This window comes from Aythya fuligula, chromosome 18, assembly GCF_009819795.1.
Source record: "Aythya fuligula isolate bAytFul2 chromosome 18, bAytFul2.pri, whole genome shotgun sequence".
Classification (NCBI taxonomy): domain Eukaryota; kingdom Metazoa; phylum Chordata; class Aves; order Anseriformes; family Anatidae; genus Aythya; species Aythya fuligula.
Genome location: NC_045576.1, coordinates 9,555,491 through 9,580,127, shown reverse-complemented (window position 1 = coordinate 9,580,127; position 24,637 = coordinate 9,555,491). Strand labels below are relative to the sequence as shown.

Here is a 24,637-nt window from a genome sequence, read left to right as displayed (position 1 = left end):
AGGAGCCAGGGCTGCCACTCGCCTCCTCCACCATCTCCACAGGCCTCACCCCGCCATGCGGCCTACAGCGCGGCAGAAATAGCAGGCGCTGAGGCAGCTGGCAGGGAGCGCCGGTCACCTCCCACACAGGCACAGCAGCTTCAGCATTGCTTTGCCACTTCGTTGCTGCTACCTGCTCCCCTTCCTCTTCCCTCAGGCAAACGCCAGAATTTTTGGCTGGCACAGACTTTTTCCTTCCTGCACCCAAAATGCTGCTTAAACCCTGCTGCGCAAAGCCTGGTGGTCGGTAGCACATGGGACCTCTGTGAGACTGATGCTCCTGAGCCAGCACAATCCACTGTGTAGTCAGGAGCAGTCACCACAAGTAACATCAAATCCATCTAGAGCTTTCTTTCCCGGTGTAAGGATGGTGACACCATCAGCCGCTGAGGAACTGCTCGTTTCTGACCGCAGCAGGTGTCTCTGTGCATTGCACTAAATGAAGGGTCAAAGCCAGCTGTGATCATTTGGCTGGTGTGTTACCAGCTGCGCCCTGGCTCACCAACAAATGGGACCTCTGGCCCATCCCAAATGCTGCCAGCTCTGATATCTGTGGAGCCTCATGCTTCCAGGCTGGTTCTGAATGTGCTGGGGAAGGTGGCTCCGGCAGTGCATGGGCTGGAAAAGCTGTGCTGCATCCCCTCACCTGCACACCCCAACCACAACACCTCTTGCTCCTGGGGCTGCAGGGCATGGTCCTAACTCTTGTGAAGGGGAGCAGAGGGGCAGAGAGAGAATTGAAGTGAGAAATAGTAAACAGTGGTGAGGTTAAAGAGAATCTGCTCAAAAAATGCTGAGGTGGTACCATCTCACCACAGTGCTCAGTGGGTATTAAAGCAAACCAAGAAAAAGCAATAAAATAAAATAAAAGACAATCCTGTTGCTGAAGGATTTGGCAAAGTCCTGCCCCAAGGTTTGCAGGATGCTGAGAGGACACAAGGTGCTAATCGCCCTGCCTGAGACTGCCATGCCAAGCAGACAGCCAGCAGAAGAGCTTTCCACCACATTCTCACCACTTTATGCAGTCAGAAAGGAGATGCTGCTACAGGGAAGAAATTACAGAGGGCTGCTGGTGAGGTAGGAGATCTCAGCTGTGCTTCTGGGGCTGCACAGGGTGTTTGGGTGCCCTCCCACAGCCCGGTCCTGGTGCCCTGGTGGGAACTGCTGGCGGTGTGAGCGCTGCACGAGATGAGCAGCAGTGGAAAATCCATCTGAGTGTTTTAGCCTAAATACGTTTGCATTGAAGCAGAGGGGGGGAAAAAAGAGACTGAGGCCCAAAATGTGTATTTCTAATTGATTATATGCATGGCTGCTGGGGACCTCTTACACTGTAATGGTTAATTATGTCACTGGCTGCATGCACTGCAGCCTCTATTTGTATTGTATTCAAATAACCCTGCCCAGTGCCCAGGCAGCTAATATAGCAGATTGCCTTTCCGGAGAAAAATGGGATTGGTTTCGTTTGCTTCTTTCTTTTGTGTTGCATTGTTTTCTTTATATCACTTTAAAAAAGAGAAAAGAAAAATTATGAACTTCAGCCAATTACTGCATTAAAATAATGTCCCTGACAGAACATGATGAACATCCAGGTCTAACCTGCTTCTTGCAGCTGTGTGATTTCCCTGGTAATTCCCTGCTGATCAGCTCCATCCCAGGGAGCCTCCTCCTGGGGGGCTGTGTGGGGACCTCCCCAGGAGGACATCACCTCTTCTGCCCCCTTTTTCCAGCTCAGGACCCGTGCTGCTGACTGAGTGCCCTCTCTGTCCTTCCTGGCCATCCCCAATGGATTTACTGCCTTCAGTCCTCCTCAAATGCGAATGAAAGGTGTCTGAGAGGCATTTGCTGTATTAGGCTTCACCACATGGCTGGAAAAAATCAAAACTTACACACCTGCATCAGCTTTTGTTATTGCTGTAAATCAAAACAGAGCTCAACAAGCCAGAGCACACAGCTCCATTGACTTCAAACCAGCTATCTAGCCAACACCTCCTCCGCATCTCATATCTCACTTTATTCTGAATTATTCCATCAGGATATTCATGCTTCACTAGCTGAGGATGTGGCGGGCAGAGATGTGACACGCTGCAGCAAGAGTGCTGGGAACCAGGGAAGCGTGGTTGAGGTAAAAGCAATGTATGGGCAAAGCCATGCAGAAGCTGTGACCAAGTATTTATTAGAGACTGCATTTATTAGACTTGTAATTAATGAATTGCTTTTGTTATTTTCCTGCTGGGAGACCTCAGGGGTGCCTTCCCTTGGGGCCACACCATGGAGCTGCTGCCCTGCTCTGCTGCCACAGCCAGGATGGGCCAGAGGAGCTCCCCAAAGCCCTGTGCAAGGGGAGCTCCGGGGCCAAATTTGTCACTTGCCCCTAAGCCTCCCGTGCTGCAGTGGCTGCACACCCAGCAGTGATCACCTGCATGGCAGGGGGCACCTGCATGGCCTGTGACCCCCTTCTAGTCCTCCCCGCTGGGACTGAGGAAGTGTCCCATCGCTGGATACCCAGACAGAGCCGTGTCCTTATTCCCAGCTCCGCCGTTAATTTTCTGTATTCTGGCTGAATCACTCAGTCTGGCGAAGGTTTCCAGGGCCCACAGCATCTGCCCCTTTGTCCCTCTCTCCTTTAGCCCTGGCTTTCTCCCTGCCCCGGCCCGAGTCCTGCCAAGTTGGCTTTCTCCAGCATGCTGGCTTTCTGCCCACCAATCCTCCCTGTTGTCTGCCATGTCCTCGGATGTGGCTTTGTGTGACACCGGTGGCCACAGCCAGATTTCCCTTTCCCAGCTCCCAGACGAGTGTGTCCCAGGCAGCACAGCCCTCCCCACACTGGTCCCAGCCCAGGGGGTCCTGGGGTGCACGGAGGGGCAGGGGCAATGCTGGGTCCCCGATGGAGGGACTGGGGACAGATGGGGAGGAGGGAGAAGGGATGTAGGGAAAGGAAAAGAAGGGGGAAGAAGGGATAGGGAAAAAAAAAAAAAAGGATGAGGGGGGGAAAAATTACAGGCGGTGGGGTAAAAGGAAAGGGTGAAAGGGGATGGAGGGATGAAGAAGGAGGGATAGAGGGGAGGGAGAAAAAGGAATAGAGGGGAGGGAGGTGGAAGGAAGGATGGAGAGCGGGAAGGAGGGATGGAGGGAGGGGGAATGGAGAAGGCGGGAGGGGAAGGAGGGAGGGATGGCTGGAGGAAGAGACGGAGGGAGGGAGGAGGGGAGGGAAGGGGGGCACGGAGGGAGGGAGGGAGGTGGGCTGGCCCCGCGGCGCCATGTGATGCCCTCCCCTCCTCTCCCCGGGCTCTCCCGGCACGGCACGGCACGGAGCAGCCCCGGGGCCGGTGAGTGCCGGGGATGGGGGCACCGGGAGGGAGGAATGGGGGAACACGGGGGTGACTGGGGACACGGGGGGCATGGGGACACCGGGGGACCCTTCCCATGCCGCCCCTGGTGGGCACTGGGGCGCACAGCCCTGCGCCCTTCGCGGGGCTCCCCGCGTTGGGTGGGAAAGCCAAAAAGTTTAATGCCGAGCAGAAGGCTGGGGGGGGGGCTGGGGGTGGGGATCGAGTGCGGGCGGCAGGTTGTAGGGGATCGGTACCGTTATTTTCCCCATCCCCGTCGGGGTGGGAGCTGTCCCTCCGGAGCTCCCCGGGGGCTCAGACCCTGCTGCGGGGCAGTGCCGGGGGTCCTGGCACCCACAAGATGCCCGCAGCCTCGTGTGCCCTCCTGCCTGGCTCTGGCCCAGCAGCGATGGGACCTTTGGGTGGCACACAAGACCCATCTGAAAGCCCCACAGTGGACTTAGCACGCCACGAACCCATAAACCCAGGCTCTTCATCCCAGTGCTGCTTCTCTTCCAGGCTGAGCAGGGACACGGGGATGCTGTGAGCAGCCCCGGGCTTCACCCAAGACTTTTGGACATTATCTGGGGGAAAGAAGTGTGTTTTTCACAGGGAATATAAAATCCACTGGAAGTCATGGGCTGCCAGTGGTTTCCAGTGCAGCAACCCCCTTGGAGAGGGCAGTGTAAATTCACGTGAGGCTACATGACATAAATCTGACCTGGTTGTTAAGTGAAGTAAAGTAGAGGGGGAAAAAAATTGCTGGATCATGGGTTGCCATATGAACAAGCGAATGGGGATGTGAAGCCAGTCTTCACTTCTCCTCACACCACTTATTCATATCCTGCGAAAGGTGGTGACACATGAAATGTGATATTTCAGCCACCAGAGCAGTGAGCAGAGAGGGTTTCTGACACCCAGCTTGGCTGTTGATTAATTGCTTGGCATTTGGTGAAACTTCATCAGCCCCCGACGTGTGGCACTTTTAGGGTTGTGGCTTCCAGGCGTGATACAGCAGGAGGCTCCCTGGTGGTGTACCAAGCCCAAAGGGTCTGACTTGTCCCCATTGCTGTCCTTCACACACCCCAGCCTCCTTGGGGCAGAGGGCACGAGGCTGGTAGGTGGCCTGCATGGTGCAGGCAAGCCTTGGGAAGGGCAGCGAGGGCATTGAGGTCACTGAAAGCAGCACAGCTCCAGCAAGGGCACTGGAAAGCAGAACTGGAGCTGAGTTTTGCGCAGTAACAGCAGGTGCCGGTGGCGTGACCCCAGCAGGCAGCTTAGATAGGGGACCGTCCCCCTGTCTCTATCTCATCTGCCCACCAATTTCATGTGCTGCTGAATTTTAGGGGTGGTTTCAAAACCTTCATGAGCCACAGAAAAAGCCAAAGGGCCGGGGCTGGCTCCCAGCAGCCTGTCTTGCTGCCGTCTCACCTTCCTCTCGTCCGACGTGCGGCGGTTCCCTGTGGCATCCAGGGACAGGGAAGGTTCTGCGTGCTTGCTTCTCCTGTTCTTTCTTGTATTTCTGTAGCTGCTGAATATATTCAGTGAGCTGAATGAATCCCCATCTGGCAGCATCTGTCCTGCAACATTTGCAGCTTCAGCTTCTGTTATGGAGAGGGAAGGGAATAGAAGATAAGAAAGGGAAATAATTCACAAGCCCACAGAGGCTTTAACAGTATCGGCGAGCTGTGATCTGCGCAAGTGTACAGCTACAGAAAGCACCAGGAGCTTTTTCATAAGCCAGCTGGAAAGATTTAAAGCCCTGGTTTCAGGGTGGCATTTCTAAAATAATTAGGTGATGGAGCCTAGGTCCTGGTTTCAAAAGTTACCTGTGAGTCTTAATCTTGCTGCAATTAAAGGAGGTTTGGGTTCCAGGTGTGTTCTGGGAATGCGATTTGGAATAAAGTCACATCAATTTTTACTGCTGCTCAGCCACAAGATTCTGACATTTACAGTAAAATATTTACTGGGAACATGGGATTTGTCCCAGAGCCAAGCTAATGCATTGTCAGGCTCAGAAAATGTGCTGTTACAGGTGAGTGAGGTTTGTAGCCAGTCCCTTTGGGGGATGGGACTTGCTGCTTTTCCTTTGTTATAAAGATTTATCGCTGCTCACTGGTGAAAAACCTTGCTGGAGTGGTGCTCAGGGCCACACTGAGGGGGTGTTGTGTGGGCAGATGGCAAGCACTGACCCAGGATAACTCGCAGGTGATCCATTTTCCCACTCTGTGCAGGGCCAGTGCTTCTAGGGAAATCCACATCCACGGGGACCAGTCAGCAAGGATCAGGGATGGCAGAGCTGGGAGCACGGCAGGTTGAGGCTTCCCACCTGGTGGCAGTCAGGAAGTTGGGTGGAGAAGGGAGGGAGGTCTCTGAGCACGTTCAGCTATTAAATGCAGAGGGCAAACTCAAAATCAGCAGCAGAGGCTAGTGCCATAACGTCAGGCCTAGGTGAGATGTTCCCACTGGTGTGCCATGGATTAGGAGGAGATGAAGCTTCACCTAGTGGAGAATTAGAAAAGAGGGAAAAAGGCAAAAAAACAAAATCACCACCCATTGCTTACACGCATGCAGATCAGAAGAGTTTTCCAGTGTTCCTGTTCCCAGGACAAAGTCACTCAGCAGGTGCTGTGTCCCATGCAAAAGCTTTGCCCTCGGCATTGCCAAAGTGCCCAACCTGAGCAGTGTCTTTGCTTTAGTTTCTTGCCATCCTCGGCCCTGCTCTTATCCCTGGTTCCTGCTGCTGTGGCAGCTCAGCTGTGGTGGCTCTCGGGGGGATGTTCAGAGCAGCACTGACCTGATGTTTGGTAGAAAATGGTCCTCTCTCCCAGCTACGCTGGGACACCCTGGAAGAAGCAAGGCAGCAAACCTGACCTAGGAAACTGGGTGACTTGGAAAGTTGCGCTAAATCGTCCTGATGCTGGAGCTGCTGCTTGGAAGCAGCTTTCTCTCCAGCAGTACGGAAACGGTGGGCTACAGGCAGGAAGCAAATCTGCACAAAACTGCCCTTTTTCCAAGCGAAGTGGGGATGGCTGAAGAGGAAAGCGACCTCCCTGGGTCACTGCCGTGTGTGCCAACTGTCCTGCAGTAACCTGCAAAACACCCTTCAGACCGAACGGAGTGGAAAACATCAGATCATGCAGAGGTGGAGGAGAGGCGCTGCAGGAACAAGCAGTGATGTTACGGAGGGAGCGTTTGGACAGGAGCAGGGTGCAGGTGAAGACCACCTCCATGCACTCAGACCAAGTTTCACCTGCTGGAGGTGCTGGCCACGGAGGAGTGACACCGAGCCTCTCCCCCAGCTGCTCCCACAGATGTCATCCCCAGGCTGGGCTGGCTCCCCCCAGCTCCGCTCCTCCAGCCCCACTGCTGCTGCCTGGGCACAGGCTGCTGTGACCTGCGTGGTTTTCCCTATCCTCTCTGCTGGGTGTTCAGCTACAGCCCGGCACTGGCAATGAATCTTTGCTAAAATCAGGGCATTGGAAAGCTTACCACCCCCAGATGTGGTGTAAATGATTATTATGTTCTTCATTATCACATAACTTCCTTATTAAACCCAACAAGCCACACAAGGCAAAGACCTTCCCTGTGTGAAGACGGGACCAAACTTCTGCAGCAGCTCCGTGGCTGAACGTGAGGACTTGTACACCCAGACAACACTCCAGGCGTATCAGAAACTGGGTCCCGAATTCCTCAGTATTTGGTAAACAGGTTTAATGACAGCTGCTAACGGCCTTTGAGATGCTCATCCAAGGTGTGGATATTGCAGCCCTTCTCTTTCTTTATGGGATGTTTCGGAACTCGGAGGCTTTGTGGCAAAGCTGGGACAGGCAGGTCTCTGCAGCCAGCACGCACACAGCCTGCGCATCGCACCACTGCCTGCAGCCTTCCTCACTCAGAGGTGAAAATGGTGCTTGGGGGATTCCTTGCTTTGTCTCACTTATCGTATGGAAAATATCCACAGGAGCCATGCAGCCGTGGGCGCTGCGGAGGAGAGCTGCGTGTCGGGGAGCTCCCGCAGCTGCCTGTGCAGGTACCGGGATCGCCTCTCCCAGCACAGGCACGGGGGAGGCAGAAGATTTGCTCCTGATGCTATTTTTTCCTCCCAGCACTGCTTAATTTAGCTCAGGCTGTCACGCACTGCCATTAAGGGGAGAAAAAGGAAACGGGGGTGCTGGCCCCGCTCTGCTCAGCAGCTGGAACCTGGGCTCGTACCTGGGGCTTGTCCTCAGATGTCCTGCAGCAGTAAAAGCTCGCAGCCCAGGGAAGCTTCCTGCAGTCATGTTCATAACTCATGGTGCCTGCAGGGCAGAGGGAAAACCTTACACTGGTACGTGCTCTCTGTCCATACTCACCTCAGTTTAAAACATGTATATCTTACAGAAAAGGTGCCCAAGATCTTCAGCTGCATGACCTGCCTTGCTGCTGGAAGGACACAGAGACACTGAAAAGCTGTCATATGCAGGGAAGAGATTTTTTTTTCCTTTTTAATACACATGATTGTTGCAGGATTTCATACCATCCTAAATGACAAGTGGAAGTGAACACAAACCAACTGTTAGAGATCCAGTATTTCACCCTAGTCCCGCGGTGAGCTGGATGCCCGTGGCTGAGCCAGCTGCTCTGCCCCAGCGGCTGTGTATGCAGGAGATCGCGTTGCCATCATTTATCTGTGCTGCTGCCTTTCCTCAGGCTCCATCCGTGCCAGCCAAGGTGAGCTGAGGGAAGCACCAAGCTGAAGCCAGAAGAGGGTCACAGGATCATCAGGTTGCATCAATTGCAGCCTGTGATTTACGGCATGCAGAAGTTAATGGGCAAGCACAGCTCCACATGACACTACAATGAGATTTCTGCTCATCTTATAGCAAAGTCCCCAGCTGATCTGCTTTCCAGCGCTAAATATCCCCCCTTTGTAGCTCTTTGTAGAGGATAGAAGCCAGTGGTTTGGGTCTTGTCCCTGACAGGGAGCACTGACACAGTGCAGTGGGTGACTAATGGGTGCCAGCTTTCATATCCAGGGGGTGAAAGGGTGTTGGGAAGGGTCCAGCAAGGTAAGGTGTCAGCTATTGCTACTGATAGAAACTTTGAATGTGTATATACACACAGTTTGTTCCTCAAGAACAGGAGTTGAGTGCCTGGGCAATATTCCAAGCTCTGTGTTTCACCTCCTATTTCCCTCCTGAGAAACACATTTCATGTGCTGCTTTCCTACAAAACCACAGGGTCAGAGCTGCAAGACCTGCCTGCCATCTGCCTGTCCCCGTGTCCCAGCCTTGTGCCACCCTCCTGTGAGTCAGTTCGGGGCAGAGAGCCTCTCCCGTGGCCCCAGACCTTCACCAAAGCCTCACTGTGTCCAGCTGCTTCCGAGCACCGCGCAGCCAAAGCACCGGCTGGGGCCCCCTCCTCACTGTGAGCTCCCCTCCTGCTCTGCCAGCACCTGAGCTCGGAAGCAAACATCGCTGATTTTCCACTTGTGACAACATTGCTTCGGCTGGCGTTAAAAGAGGTAAGAGCTGTAAAAAGCAGAGGAGAAATGAGGCGTGCGGGCGCTGCCGCTAGCAGGAAGGAGATGCTCGGTGGGAGGTTTGGGGGGGGGATATTTGTGGGTCCTGAAAGACCGAGTGAATGAGTGTGTGCAGACGGGCTGTGCTGGGGCCGGGGGGGCCATTCGGTCGATGGTTTTATTTGTTGGAAGTCGCTGGCATCATCCAAAGCCATTAGTGTGAATGAGCTGGAACAGAGCCAGCGCTTCAGCGAGCGTGGCGGCGCGGGCACGGCGGAGGCGGCTGTTTCGGGAAAGCATCTGGTTAGAGGTCTGGGGCTGGGAGGTAAATCTCAGCTGCTGCTCCTGTGACCTTGGGAATATCATTTTATCTCCTTGTCTTTGGTTCTCAACCCGAAGGTGGGCTCAGCTGCAAATCTGGTCCACACAGAAAGGGCAGTTAAAAGACAAATCCTAAGTAACCCCATCATAAAATTTGTCACTGGTGACCATTAACAGTGTGTGGCAGCCACAGATCTTAATCCTAATTGTTTTTCAGGTGTTCCTTGTGTCTGATGACAAGCAAAAAATTGATAGGATTATCAGTGGTGTAACTTAAGCTAGACTTTAACTCATAACCAGCCTTCCCTTTTTTTTTTTAACAAACAAACAACTCTCTTAAGAGCCTGTGAGCCCAGCGTGCTTGATTGAGTCAATGCTTGTGTTTCTACCCCGCTGTAATGGCTATGCACCGTGCCGGGCTGGCAGCGCAGCACCACTGTTTGCAGCCAAGGGAAGCTTTCAAGTCCGGTATTGATTCTTTTGAAGTTTATGGCTGCTGGATGGAGCAGTTACTAGCGTTTGTTCACACTGCCATGAGCTGGACTGCTTCATTTCTTAATATCGGGCTAAACCTCCTCCACATCTAAAAGATTTATTTCTGTACTTATTTTTTCCAATATGCGATTTCTTTCTCAGAAACCGAGCCGACACATTTCTTTGTGACACTAATGCAGCTCTGTAAAGCTGCCTTATATATTTATGCCCTCCTTTACAATACGTGTCGTGAGATCTGTGCTGTGGCCAGGCTCAAGCAGAGCACCAGTGCGGGGCCACATGCCCTGCAAGCTCAGTGGCCACCACTATGTGGTTGCACCACCACCTTCCTACTGCATTAGGGTCACAAATGACCAGGTGAGGCTTTGGGGCATTAGCCCAGAGGGAGCAGCATGGTGCTGGGCAGCCCGAGGGCTAGTGACCACCCATGCCTGGCTGCCCCCATATTCACAGCTGTGAGCAGTGGGGTTTGAGCGAGCCCCTCTCCATGACCTATTTGTTCTTGCCCACGCCATGGCCTGCACTGCGTCCTGAGGAGCAGATCGTGCTACTTGAAGGCCCTTTATTTTTAGCCAGCCCAGTTTTCTCATCACAGCTTGGTGGGCGCTGCTCTTTTCAGTTCAGCTCCGCCACAGCTCGCTCTCCTCTTGTGCCGTTCCCCGGCGCTCTTTGTACATCTCTCATGCACTCAGTGGGTTTCCTATCCCCTTTTCTCCAGGTTTCATTCCTCCTCCTTTGTGTTCTCCTCTCCCACCACTCCAGATCCATGGCTTAACTCCGAGCTGCCTCTGCCTCTGGCTTGCAGCGGGGCTGTTGGAGGAGCGGGCTTGTGTAGGATCCCAGCACCCCGCCGCAAACCGAGCCTTCCCTCCGATAACCTGGGCTGTGCTTCCCTGCGCTGCAAATGTCAGGAAAATTAGAAATGGTGCTCTAGCCTCCTGGAAATCAATAGCTGCCTGCTCGGCCTGGCTCAGCCCTGCTCTTTATCCCCTCACCCAGGTGAGGAGGGAGCGCTGTTACACTGAACTCACCAGCAGAGAGGTATTGATACGGCTCCTCCAGCCCAGGCAGCTCAACAGTGGCATTTACTTTTCCCAGCCCCTCCACATAGCCCAGGGCAGCGACCTGTACTGAGTTGGATCAGTGAGGGCTGGGCTCAGAAATCAGGATGACATTTTCTACCTGTGACCACAGAGCAGGATTCAAAGTTGCTGTTGGACCTGGGTGGCTGCAAAGCCAACACTCACTTTGGTTTCTGCAGGGCTCAGTCCCAGCAAGGGGCATGTGAGCTCCCCATCAGAAGCTGTGGCTCCAAGACAAAAAGAAATTCATTATGAGGCCTGCAGGCTACACCGCAGGCTGCCTTTAACATTTCCTGGGCTACCACAAGCTGGCATAATGTGGTTGAAGGAGCAGGAACCGTTCTCAGGTCCTGCTTCTTGGACATCTTGGTGGTGATATTAATTTAAATTTAAAATACAGATACTGTTGGAAGCCGAACAGCATCACCTTTTCATCTGTATGGAGCATTGCACAAATTGTAAAGGTTACCAGGAACTAAATCCCTGCTGAAAACCAAGCCAGCTTCTCTTTTTGTCCTTGAAAAATCTTTCTCTTGGGGCCCAGCTAATTCCAGCAACACTGGACGGGGGGAAGCGCTGTGCTGGGGGCACCATCCCTGTCTCCCCGGCCCCCTCTTCATCAGCCTTGATTTTATTTGCCAGCTCGGCAGTAATAAGTATTGCTCTCTAATGAACCCGTGATTACATGGAAATTGAAGTGTGAGAGTGAAAAGAAATGAGGCAATTGAGAGGCGTGATTCTGCTGCCTGAGCCCTCTTCCTGCTGCTAGCGTCACCCCAATGACCAATATAAATGATGCCAAACCAGTCTATTTCCTAATCCCTGCTGTTGGTAGACAGCAAAAGAGTCACGTATATATCTATTTCCCTCTGAATGGCTTTATTTGGACTTTCACATACTCCCTGCTTTTATTTTTGGTGCCTTATTAACAACAACAACAAAATAAGTGCAGTAAGGACCTTTTTTTGATGATACATGAGCCAAGAATAGATTCCAGCTCCTTTTACCATTTTGGCATCGAAATGCCAAGAGGGATGAGGCATCCTGTAGTAAACACTGCTCGTTTTGATGTGGCAACTAGAAAATATGGTCACAAGTTAGGGAGGAGAACAGTTGAGCCAGAGGATCTGCGTTTTGCATGGTCGTATTGTTGGACCTGTGCAGGGCTGGGAAAGGACACATTCCCATCCAGTAAAGCACTACAGTGGTGTCCTATCTACTGCAGCTTTATGGCAGCCCATTCCCTTGACAGTGAGGTTATTCTATTTGCTGCTGGACAATCAAGGTGCAGTGCTACCTTTGCAGGATGTGCTTCTCTGCCCCAGAACTTCTTTTTCTTCCTTAGCTGCTGCCTACTTGTTCCTCAGGAAAAAGAAAGAAGAAAAAATGAAAAAAAAAAAAAGAGAGAAGAAGGAAAAAAGCTCTGGGCTTCTCCTCAGTGCACCTTGTGCAGACAGCAGCGTGTGCCTGGCTTGAAAGGGACATTGTGGCAGGGACACGGAGCTGAAGGTAAATAGGACTAAAAAGGACCCTATGTCCCCACCACAGCACCTCTACCAGCCTGAGGGCTGTGCCCATCTGCTGCCGTGCCCAGCCTGTGGACAGAACACAAATACCCACAGTCACTGCTGGGAACACGTCCTGGATTTCTTGAGCTGAAGAAAACAATAACAACATTAAAAATGAGCCTCTTTAGCAAAGGCAAAGGTGGAGAGCTTGCAGGAGCAGGAGCATTTGCTTGGGCTGTCTGTAAGTGACAGCACTCCCCTTCCCGTAGGTCGGTACCTTCTGGGAAGCAGCTCAGTGTGAACGTAGGAAGAGCCAAATCCTTGATTTCAGATGGGAGAGGACTGTCAGAGCGGCTGCAACGCTTGAGGGTGCAAGTACATCTGCTTCCTACTGAGATGTACTTGTCTGCTTTGCCCTCAGTGCGTATGTGATAATAAAAGCCTCTCTCCTTCCCTCTCGAACTCTCCCAAGACTTTGCAAACCTCCCAGCAGCACTCCCAGCTTTTCTCTCCCTGTCCCTGCCCAGCAAGGTGGAGGTGCAGGCAGGGCTGTGCGTAGGACCAGCTGCAGGGGTGTATGTGTATGGGGGCTACCCAGGGGTGTGTGCTACAAGAGCTGAGCTCCCCAAAAGAGCCCGGCTTGCTGCTGCTCCGAAATAGCTGTCAGAGCACCGTCTGCTTCTGGGAGGGACCTATGGCAGAGCAGCATCTTCGGAGGCTTTCAAGTGTGAAAGTGCAAGCTGTGAGGATTTTTGGCATCTCTGCGAGTCACTGTAAGTATTGATACCTTTACAGCAGAGGTGCAAGAAAAATCCAGTCTGCTCACCTACCCAGGTGTGTCGGCGCAGCAAGCACTGCCATCTCGGCTACTACCCTCTGGCTCCCATCCCTTTTGCCACAGCAACAGCAGCAGGACCTCCCTTCCAAGCCAGCCTCATCCCCAAAACAGCTCCATCCCCAGCACCTGCTGCAGCACTGAGCACAGGGCGTGCATGCAGACAGCAGCGAGTTATTCCTGCGTGGGCACAAAATCTGGCACCTGGGGAGATGCACGACACAGCGTGCCCCAGCTCTGCTACTTAGCCATCATTATTTGGGAATGGCTGTTCAAGTACTGTGTTTGCTCAGGAAGGCTCTGCCTTCCCTGCCACGCTGTCAGGTGCAGTGGGTGGAAGCTGTGCTCGGCTCCAGGTCTGTCCTCAGCCATCTCCCACTTGTTCCACAAAACTTCCCGCAGCGGGAACAGTGCCTATGCCATTTTTAAAGGAATCTGCCCAAGGACAATGTGCCTTGTTGCTGCTGTGTTAGGTTTGGTGGCTTTGTTTTCCAGCCATACTTTTTTTCCTTATTGTCTGGAGTGCTGAACAACAAGATGTGCCTTAGAAAATAAACACAACCCACGTTTACCTGTGATTCGTGTCATCATTATAAAAGCAGTCAACAGTGCTATCTGCCTTGTTCCCCTCCCCAGAACACCATCTCGCTCACGCATCCTTTCCTTCTTGCTCTTATTCCTCCAGTCTTTCATTAGTGTCTTTTCCCCTTGCATCCCTCATTATTAATTATACTTCTCTGCTGCACCCGAAGTCCAATTTCTGGTGATGCTTTATCAGCCTGCAAGGCACTGTGAGAATTGCTAACTTCCACAGATTAGCAAAAATTAAAGAATTAAAAACTAGTGAAAATGAAAGAAAAAAGGAATATTCCACCCATAAGCAAAGTAGGGAGTGAGGGAAGGTTTTCTGCTTCCTTTCTTTGTGCTTGCCCAGAGCCTGGCTGCAGCATCTTGGCCCCATTTCCCCATCTCCCCCTGAAGCACCAGCTCCACTTGTGCCTGTTCAGCCTGTGCCCAGCTGACACTGGCACTTGTGGCTTTTTACCCTAGAAGAGGAAAAATAGCAGCATTGTGGTGACCTGAGCTGTGCAGGAGCATGTGTCGGTCGGGCAGTGATCTTGATGATGTGTTAATGTGGTGCCCTCGAGCCCCAGCAGTTCCTGTGCCAAGGCACTCTGGCTTATGCTGCCCCTGTTGCAGGAGCTCTTGGACACTGAGGTTTGGCTAAACCCAGGGCAAGAAGCAGGGGCTGAGGTTGAGCAGCCACTGGCCTCAACCCAACTGCTGCTGCCAGCTGCTCACAGCCAGTCCCCTGCTCCACAAACCCACCAGCCTACGTGGGCAGGGTGCAGACACGGGTGGGATGCAGTTCACTCATTCCCCATCCATCAGAGCCCCCTGTGATTTGTTTAATGGCTTATTTCAGCTCCATCTACATCAAGGGCAGAGGGCAAAGCTTTGGACACTTCTGTTCTCCCACGGAAGCGGCGGACGCCAGTGACCCCAGCCCCTCTCCCCGCGGTGTTGCCCCCTCCATGCTTTTGGGGATGAGTGCATGCGGCAGGAAGGCGCTGACCCTGCTCAGCAGTGTGTTCGCCGTCTGCGGCCTCGGCCTCCTGGGCATCTCCGTCAGCACCGACTACTGGCTCTACCTGGAGGAGGGCATCGTCCAGCCCCAGAACCAGACGGCCGAAATCAAGCTGTCGCTGCATGCAGGGCTCTGGAGGGTCTGCTTCCTGGCAGGTATGGCTTCCTGACCCAAAACGTCCCCTGCTGGGGCAGCGTTTGCTGCTTGTCATGGGGAAGGGCTGGGGAAAGCTGGCTTTGAAGAGGTTTGTGCCTGTTTTACTTCCAAAATCAGGCACAGCCCCTGCAAGTGCTGCGGTCACCCCATGGCTGGCTGGAGCAGCCGGATGGATAAATCTGCCTTTCATTACATGCAGGCACTGGGATGATTTGTTGCTGCAGTGCAGGACCCTGCTGCCCATGAGGCAGCAGCCCTGCAACCCCTCACTCCCTCCATCCATCCCAGAATCTGGGCAGCTGCTCAAATCTCTTCTTTGTCCCTGTGACATTGGGATTCAGGTCAGATGAAACGTCTCCTCCGCTCATGCTGGTTTTGATGAAGCGGTTTGGCTGAGGGGACGGAGCTGGACAAAATGCAGTGAATTGGAGTTTCAGGCTGACAGATCCAAAATGTCATGGGGTTGCAGCCACTGCTTTGGGAAGCTGGGAGAAGATGAACAAATTCATCCTAAGCTCACTGGACAGGGCAGTGTGAGAGGAAGGATTTTACTCACCATGCTGTTCAGTGTGCCACACGAACATCTGAGATGGAAGCAGCGCTAAACAGCGAGATTATGTTCTTGCATGCACTGAATCTTAAAGTCACTCTCTCCCCACCTTCCCCCCCAGAAAACAAGCAGATACTCAGACTGCACGCCTGACTCTGTCTCTGCTTGCTGCAGGTGAGGAGCGTGGCCGGTGTTTCACTATAGAATACGTCATGCCCATGAACATCCAGCTGACATCCGAATCCACAGTCAATGTCCTGAGTAAGTGATTCTGTGGGGTCTTTGCATCCTGTAAGGCATCGAAGGGCTGTTATCTCCCAGTAAATCCCTTTGTGCCATTCCTGAACATGCTCCATCCACCCACCCACGCACCCACATCAACCTGGCAGCAAGGCAGGACCCTGGGGCCCTGACCTGTCCTCTGCTCCTCTCCCACCAGAGATGATCCGCTCTGCCACCCCCTTCCCTCTGGTCAGCCTCTTCTTCATGTTCATCGGCTTCATCCTGAGCAACATCGGCCACATCCGCCCACACCGGACCATCCTCGCCTTCGTGTCGGGGATATTCTTCATCCTGTCGGGTGAGTAGTGCAGAGCAAAGTGCTCCTCGGAAATCCCTTGGGCATGGAGGATGCTCTCTGGCTTGTGGTGAGGTGGTCACAGAAACTTCAAACTCCTCAGCCGGGATGTTTCTTCATGAGCCAAGAGGGTGTTTTATTTATGTGATTATGTGAGTGTTAAACAAATAGCTGTGACAGCCGAGCTCTGAAGCCAGCTCCTGGCTGTGAATAGGGAGCGTGGGAGGACACGCTCAAGCACGTAATGCTCTGACTGACATGGGAGAATTGCCCTGGGTGAGCTCTGCGGGAAAGCAGCCTCCTTCCCTGGTTATTTCAAGCCCCCTTCCACAGTTTTACATTTTCACCTGCCACTCTGCTCCTAAAGGCAACTGCTGCTTCACCACCTTCATCCCTGAAGTGTTTCTCACTGCCTTCCTCCTTGCTTTCTCCCCAGGTCTGTCCCTGGTGGTGGGGCTGGTCCTCTACATATCCAGCATTAATGACGAGATGCTCAACAGGACCAAGGACTCAGAAACATTCTTCAATTACAAATACGGCTGGTCGTTTGCATTCTCTGCCATCTCCTTCCTTCTCACGGAGGTACCGGTGGCTCTGGGACATCCCTGTAATGAGCATTGTCTGTTCTCAGCCATTGTGTGTCAGTGTGGGCACAAGCTGGGAACAGAAAGAGGACTGGGAGGGGTGTTAAGGGTAGACTATGGGGGCAATATATATTATGGTGGAATAGGCTGCCCAGGGAAGTGGTTGAGTCACCATTCCTGGAGGTCTTTAAAAGACGTTTAGATTTAGAGCTTAGTGATATGGTTTAGTGGAGGACTTGTTAGTGTTAGGTAAGAGGTTGGACTAGGTGATCTTGGAGATCCCTTCCAACCTCGATCATTCTGTGATTCTGTACATATAATGGGGCACATGCCTGGAGCAGTGAGGGGACGGCTGATCATGATTTGATGCGGTGTGTGAAAGGAGAGGAGCAGGAGATGGGCTTGGGCCTCCACGTTTACTGTAGGGCCCTGTGGCACAGAGCAGGGAAGCAACATTCCTCGTGAGCACTTGCGAGCCATCAGCAGGGCAAAGGGAGCCATCTGTTTTTCTTCTCTCCCCTCCAGAGCGCCGGGGTGATGTCCGTGTACCTGTTCATGAAGCGATACACTGCCGAGGACATTTACCGGCCTCACCCTGGCTTCTACCGGCCCCGCTTGAGCAACTGCTCCGACTACTCAGGGCAGTTCTTGCACCCGGACGCGTGGGCACGGGGTCGCAGCCCGTCGGACATCTCCAGCGAGGCGTCTCTGCAGATGAACAGCAGCTACCCAGCTCTGCTCAAGTGCCCTGACTATGACCAGATGTCCTCGTCCCCGTGCTGAGCATCGCCTCCCCTGTGCCTCCCCGGGCCCACCAGCCGATGGTCACTGTCCTGACTCCACTCGTCATTTTTAGGCCTCTCTTTCAGGGCAATTCTCTATTTATAGGAGTGTAAATATAACCATAGAGATTGGTTATATAACCAACAATGTAACCTAGGGAATTGGGATATTTTCTTTTCTTTGTTGGTCTCTTTTTTTTTATTATTATTTATTCTTCCCTACATAACTGAAATGTCTCCGAAGCCCTCTTCTTCCAGCACTTCCCACTGAGCAAACAGCAGTTCTGCCTGAGGGACAAATCCAGGGCTGGACTCCAGAGCAGGAAAAAAAAAAAAAAAAAAAAAAAAAAAAGAATATAAAGTAGAACTAGGAAAAAAACAAGTGTATTTTTTTGGTTTAGGTAGGCTGCAAAAGTTTGTGCATTTGGCTTTCATTTAATTGTAGATTCACTGGCCTCAGCACCAGCAGGCCTAAAAGATCTGTGTAAATTTCCAAGACATAGTCATCACTAGAAAAATCAGAATTCTGTCTTGATTCGATGTTTACTGGTCGATACCTCTCGTTGCTGGATATCACTTTTAACCAGGCTGCAATGGGAAATAGCCATCTTTCTCGACTATACCTCAGCAGGCTCAGATCCAAGCAGGTTGGGTTTTCTCGGTGGCCATTTGCAAAGTGTCGCTTCCCCATCCCACGCGGGCCAGAGGCACTGCAGCCAGGGGTGCCCGTGCTGCTGGGGTGGCTCAGGCACCCACATCTCCTCCACCATCCCATTGATGAGGTCTGAAGAGTGACTGGGAGGATTTCAGTGCAGGGTTGAGTGGAAAACTACCTAAAACCTTCCCATAGGAAACGTTAGGCACAGGATTTAGGAAAATCACAGCCATCTGAGCAAGGCCCTGCAAGTTATTTCAGTGAAAGGCAAGACTCCAAACTGGTGTGAAGTGACACAGCTGAAATTAATGGCACTAGTCCACAATAGCAAAGTAGTTAGTCTATGTCTTACTTTTGCAGGAAAAAAATGCAATTTTAGCTGCTTTTTTTGTGTGTATGTGTGCGTGTATGGAACTTATTTTGAGGTTTAAGTTTTAAGCTGTCATATGATGCACTTTGGTCCTAGAAGACTGATCGCTGCCAGGCTGAGAGCATCCATCAGACAGGGCAGGGGACAACAGCGTGGCGCTCCCTCGCGTGCTCTGTGCCAGCTGCAAGCTCATCGCCTCGCAGAAGGAGCTTCCTCCAACCTTGAGTTCTGGTCTTGTTATTTTGAGCCTTTCTGAACATTTCCGTTGTGCAAAACAAAACCCTCTGGGGATTCTTGGTATATTTGAGCTGGTTTTGTCTTACTGTAATTAAAACAAATAGAATATATGCACGCATTTTTGACCTCATTTGTAGCATACTGTTTAATGAATATTTGCATTGCTTTATTATTAGTTGTTATTCACATGAACTACTCCAAAGTTGGATCCAAGTCTTGAGCAGCAGCCGCTATCCGCATTGATGCTGACACCTGTCCTGTGGACCTCGCTGTAAGAGTATATCCAGCCAGCCCTTGAACATGACAATGTCCTCTCCAGTGCCTTCAGATAAGCAAGTAAAGTCATCTAGCATCTTCTGCTCCTGATTTGCTAAGTTATAAAACCAGGGCAGCTTTCTGTGAACACAGTTATGCTTATCTGTACTCTTTGTGCTTCCCCCATGTGCCTGTGTCCTTGTACTAAAACCATGAGTGTGCTGTGAGGGATTAGCTGCCAGGAAGGGCCAAGCGTGGGGGCACAACGTGTCCCCATGCTTCTGATGCAGCCCTACTGCCAGTAGGAAGGATGGCTTCAGTCTAGTTTGTTTGCTGGGCTTGATGTTACTGCTTGACGGTGCCTCAAAGGCTGCTGCCTTTGCATATTCCTTTTGATGGGTCCCTTATATTTCATCTCATCTTGGAAGGGAGACCTTCAGCACTGCACAGATGCAGAATTACATCACTGCTGCCCAGGGGCACATGGGCTGTCCCAGCTGGCTGCCTCCCCATGTGGGCACACTGCTCAGCGTGGTTAATCCTGCTCAGCATCCTGGGACATCCCTGTCCCGCTGTGGAGCTTTCCTTTGTAGTGATTAAATACAGAATTACTCACTTTAAAGCATCTGCCTACACAAACAGAAGGCATGGAAGAACCTCACGTGTTCCTTGAGGCCCTAGAGGGTTTAGCAGAGCCTAGGAGTGAATTAGAAAAGTAATTATTTTAATTCGCTGAGGAGGTTGTCATCATCTGGCTCCATTTGTGAGCCTGGGAGTTCACACATTCACCTGGTGAGCGTGAGCCCTTCATAAGCACAGGACTGTGGTCATAAATTTGTCAAAAGAATTGGTTGTTTGCTCAGCAAATGCTGTGTTTGGATAGGAAACCTTGATCCTTGGGGAAGCCCAGGCCGTTCAGTGGGTATTGCTGCCCACATGCTGGGCAATGCCATCACAGGGTATATGAGCACGGCATGGCTGGTTGGGCAAGTGAGCCACGGAGCCTGGCCATGCTGTGATGTCCTCAGAGCATCTCCCCAGGGCAGTAAGTGCCAAAATATAACATTAGTACCCAGGGGGAACGCCTACTCATTATTTGACCACCTCTCCCAGTCCTCACTCCACCTTAATCTCTGTTATGCCACATTCTCAAATAATGCTGCTTGCCTTGGTCTCTCTCCCACCCTAATTTCTGTGCCAGCCTCACACTGTCCCGTGTCTGTCTCTTGAACTGCAGTAGATGAAAAGCAAAGGTTGGGGATAAGCTAGCATTTAAATTAGAGGTTTAACACCTACAGGATTGGGGTGCTTAAACTCACACCTCCACTGCTGTACCCCAGCAGGATGAGACAAACTGCTCATGGGGATGCAGGAAGGTAATTGCTCTTGTGATGCTTCATAGAAAACTGTCTGCACTCTTTGAAGAAAAAAATCTGATGTTTTGCAGGAACAACATGGGTATCAGACCCTTTGTGCACATAGCCGTGGGTACTTGAACCATAATATTACAGCAAATTACTGGGATTAAAGGCTATAAAAACTCCAGTGCTGCCTGATCCGCACCCAGCTCACTGTGTTCCCTGCCCCTGCTGAATTCTGCAGCTTCCTCATGGAATCAGAATCCCAGGATTACATGTTTCTGGCCAGTATCTCCTGGGCAGTGGAAGCTCCCCTCTCCCAGCACACAGGCTCTGCTCCTGCCCCTTGCCACCAAGGTGTCCCTGCACCCCAGGTGTAATGGGGCTCAGCAGTGAGCAGCTCAGGCAGCTGTTAGCAGAGGACTAAAAAACCTCATTGATTTGTGGGGAGAGGATACAAGAGGTTCACCAGAGACCAGTTGTGAGCAATAATTAAGCAGCTGGGAATAACGAGGCTGTGCTGGGGCGTGCTCTGCTTCATTTGCTGCTCTAGCAGCTCATAGCTCCAGAGCTCCTTTTTGTGCAGCGGAAGAAGTATCTACATGTATGTAGATATATAAAAATGTGGCTGAAATGCCCTCCAGTGCTGTTGTTTTGCACCTGCATGTGCCAGTGGACATGGAGAGCCACTGGGGAGGTTAAGGTAAGGTAGGAACTCCAAACCTGCAGGAGTGCAGACCAGGCACCCTGCTGGGCTGGCTGCTTGTGAAGCTGTTGCTATGGGGTGGGGAGGTTTGGGCAAGTTTTGGAGCAGCCCAGCCCTGCTCTGATGCGCGAAGTCACTGCTGTAGCAGGCCCAGGGAGAGTGAACTCCAGCCAAACTTGCTGCTGTCTCCACAGAATCAGGGCTGGGGACCTGAGCCCTTACATCCACATTGACCAGCCCTGGAGGGACTGTGCTGGGGTGGGTTTCAGCCAAGCTTCACTGTGGCAGGGTGAGGAGCTGGCCTGGGCACACTGTGCGCAGGTTGGAGGCTTCCAGTGGAGAAAGCCCTGCTTGTGAGCCCTTGTTCTTCTGCCTTATAAATGCTATTTGTCAGCATTGTGTATGCATTTTCCCAAACATGAGTTAGCCCCATGGGCTATTCAAGGTATGCTAAGAAATTAAATAGCCTTGTTCCTCCCTGCTGTTAGCTTGTTAATGATGCAGAACTGATGTGTGTGTGGTGGGAGCACTGTGTGAGCAGACAAACAGCCACCCAGGTCAATAGCCCTCCACTAATAAGGGAAGAAGAAATAATTGAGAGGATTTGTTTTTCCTTTCTTCTTTCCTTATGGGATGTATTTATTTCAGAATAAAAAATAAAATAAAATGAGATAGGAGTCTGACATCATGCCTGACTAAAAGCAGCAGTGTTTTCCTCCCCACTTTCACAGTTTCAGGGCCTCCTGCTGGGCTCTTCCATACCCCTCTGCAGCATCGCTTGCTGCATGGGCTGCCTTTGTTCCCCCATCTCTCCTTTAGCTGAGGACCAGTGCAGCTCATTAACTTTTCTGTCTGTAATTTGGCTGCACCACAGCTTCCCCATACGTGATAAAGTTGTGACATGTGGGGTGCAGAGGAGGGTGTCCCCAGCACCCTGAGTGCCCAGCAGTGCCACTTGTGCCCCGCTGTGGTCAGGGTGCTCCGCTGACCTCTCCCTCTGCACCGCAGGTCTTTTGTCTGTCACTATTGTGTGGCTATCAAACTGCATCTGTTCCCATGGATACAGTACCTTATAGAAAGGGAAGATCTGCCTCTGCTTTCTTTTTGTGTAAGGTTTTATGTACCTGACATTTTGGATCATGAGGACCTCAGTGGGCAGCAGTCATAATGGGCAGGCGATCACTCTGCATGTCTTTGGTTGTAAACCAGGATGCAACAATTTTAAAGGACTGGAGAGATTGCTCCTGATGGTGTGGCATTGCTCATCACCCAGCCCTCCCCTGGGGCTGCAGGTGTGTGCCAGACCTGCAGGCCATGTTGATTTGGGGTAGGGTCCTCTGATAACCTTGTCCCCAGCTCATTTTGGGTGGCACGAGGAAGAACCTTTAGGCAGTCAGCTGTACTGGATTGTGCCACAAAGGTGAACCCAGAGCAAACATGAAGAGGTCGTGATGCTGTCTGCATCCCTGACCTGGTTGCCAATGCTAGTGCAGGTCAGAGCAGCTCTGGTCGTGTGCCAACCTCCTCCCTTTCTCTTGTTTTCACACCACTTCATCCTTGAGCCTCTGGCCAATTCACTTTGTAGGGGGAAAAATGAATTTATTATTATCTACAGATTATTTACAGCAGTATTTCAACCAAAAGATTAGCCCCACTTGCCTGTATTGCCAGACTCCAGTCCCGAGGGCTGTACTTGATAAATATCTTGGCTCTACCAGGATGCTTTCAAGCCCTAGGCAATCTGTAGCACAGTGCTCTGCAGGCTCTGTCCAGCATTTTTATTTGAACAATCTCAGAAATCCCTAAACCTCACCCCTCTCTCCACTTCCAATGAAAGGTGGATTATTCCCATGCAAGTTGTGATTTATATGCCTTGAAAATACGCAATGCCAGCATTCTGGTTTATTCCCCAATAAGCCATCATTTTTGACATCGGCTCCCAATAAATCTTCTGGCTGTGATGAGATGCAGCTGCTTTTAATCTTTAATGTTTGGGCAGAGTGCATTCTTTTTTTTCTGAAAGGAAAACCACATGTGAGGGTGCAGAGGAGGTGCTGGGTGGCTCCTGCATCTGTGTAAGCTCAGGTTGCTGTAGCTCAGGCTGCTCACAGGGCTGCACAAGCCAGCCTGTTTGCTCAAGCCAGGCTTGCTTGGTTTCTGTTTAAATTGCTCGTTTTAGAGCAAAGTTCACATTGCCCTAACTAGTACCAGTGACCATCGAGCACCTGCAAGTCTGCAAATCACAGAATATCCTGAGTTGGAAGGGACCTACAAGGATCAATGAGTCCAACGCCTGGCACCACACAGGACCACACAAAAATCAGACCATGTGTCTGAGAGTGTTGTCCAAATGTATCTTGAACTCTGACAGGCTCGGTGCTTTGACCACATCCCTGGGAAGCCTGTCCCAGTGCCCAACCACCCTCTGGGTGCAGAACCTTTCCCTAACCCTTAACTTGACTTTCCTCTGTCCCAGCTCCATGCTGCTCCCTCAGGTCCTGTCGCTGTCCCCAGAGAGCAGAGCTCAGCGCCAGCCCCTCTGCTCCCCTCGTGAGGGAGCTGCAGGCTGCCATGAGGCCTCCCCTTGGCCTGCTCTGCTCTGGGCTGAACAAACAAAGTGACCTCAGTTACTCCTCACATCTTCTACTCTAGACCTTTCACCATCTTTGTAGCCCTGCTTTGGACACTCTCTAGTAGTTTTAAGTTCTTCTTATACTGTGGTGCCCCAAACTGCACACAGACCTCAAGGTGAGGCTGCGTGTGAGGTTCAGCGCTCTGCTGCTAACCAACAAAGTGTGCAGGCACACGCTGACATCCCGTCAGATGTGGATCATGGCTAGAGCCAAGCAAAAGCAAAACACTCTGCTAAGCACGTGTGTGTTGGCAAGCACCAGGCTCTGGGCTGCTGCGAGAGAGGAAATGGAAGGCACAGAGAGGGTGTTAGAGGGAAATGCCCTCTCATTTCTGATTTTGCTGCAGTGATAATGTCTTCAATGGGGTGTTTGTTCACAAAAATACAACCCCGAGGTCCTCATGTCCACCTGGCATCCTCACACGTGCCAGCTTCCCACTGCAACTTCAGGGGGAAAGTCTGTGAAGGAAGCAGAAAGGTGTTATGTAATTAATGAGAGTTAATTTGATTAAGTACCAAAATGTCATTCTGCTTATCTGGAGATGAGCTGGCTGGTTTTACCTCTGGGGGAGAAACGGGATGTTTCCAAAGCAAGGGGGAGCTATTTGTGTTGTGTATGAGCAAGGAGCAGCCGTGTTTGGAGTCTCAGTGTGCCGCCATCCCAGCACAGGTTGTCAGTAGTGCTCCCATTGTGCCAGCTCTTGCAGGAGGAAAGGTGTGTGAGCAGACTGTGACCCTTCCCTGTGAGTTTGTCCCACTTGGGACAGGTGGCAAGGGACAAATGCAGGAATTATGTGGGTTTGGAGGCCAGTGACAGAAGCCAGAGCAGGGACCGGTGACCTCCTCCTCCCCAGGAGCCATCCACAGGCCCCCAGGGACATTGAAATAACACGGCTTTGAAAACTGCTTTGCCTCAGTGCTGGACAAGTTCAAATACCTGAGTGCAGTCTTCTATTTAGCCTTAAAAAGCAAATGGCAGTTTCTGTTTTCGCAGGAATTACAGGGTCTGTATTTTGACAGAGCATCCCCAGTTCCTGCAGTGCTAAATGAATTTCAGAGTGACCTGTGCTTGTCCAGG

The 24,637-nt window shown here is 51.7% G+C and overlaps 1 protein-coding gene across 2 annotated transcripts; it reads left to right on the top strand.

The window, feature by feature from the left end:
- Window positions 1-3,318: 3,318 nt before the first annotated feature.
- Window positions 3,319-18,719, top strand: CACNG5 (calcium voltage-gated channel auxiliary subunit gamma 5). Of its 2 annotated transcripts, XM_032199884.1 has the most exons (7): window positions 3,319-3,365; window positions 8,588-8,871; window positions 14,536-14,852; window positions 15,578-15,664; window positions 15,843-15,983; window positions 16,417-16,562; window positions 17,090-18,719. In XM_032199884.1, the coding sequence occupies exons 3-7, from the start codon at window positions 14,645-14,647 to the stop codon at window positions 17,345-17,347; spliced, it is 840 nt and encodes a 279-aa protein (XP_032055775.1). In that variant the 5' UTR covers window positions 3,319-3,365; window positions 8,588-8,871; window positions 14,536-14,644; the 3' UTR covers window positions 17,348-18,719. The 2 variants fall into 2 exon arrangements, with proteins under 2 accessions (XP_032055775.1, XP_032055776.1); XM_032199885.1 differs by lacking the exons at window positions 3,319-3,365; window positions 8,588-8,871 and adding an exon at window positions 12,168-12,275.
- Window positions 18,720-24,637: the final 5,918 nt, after the last annotated feature.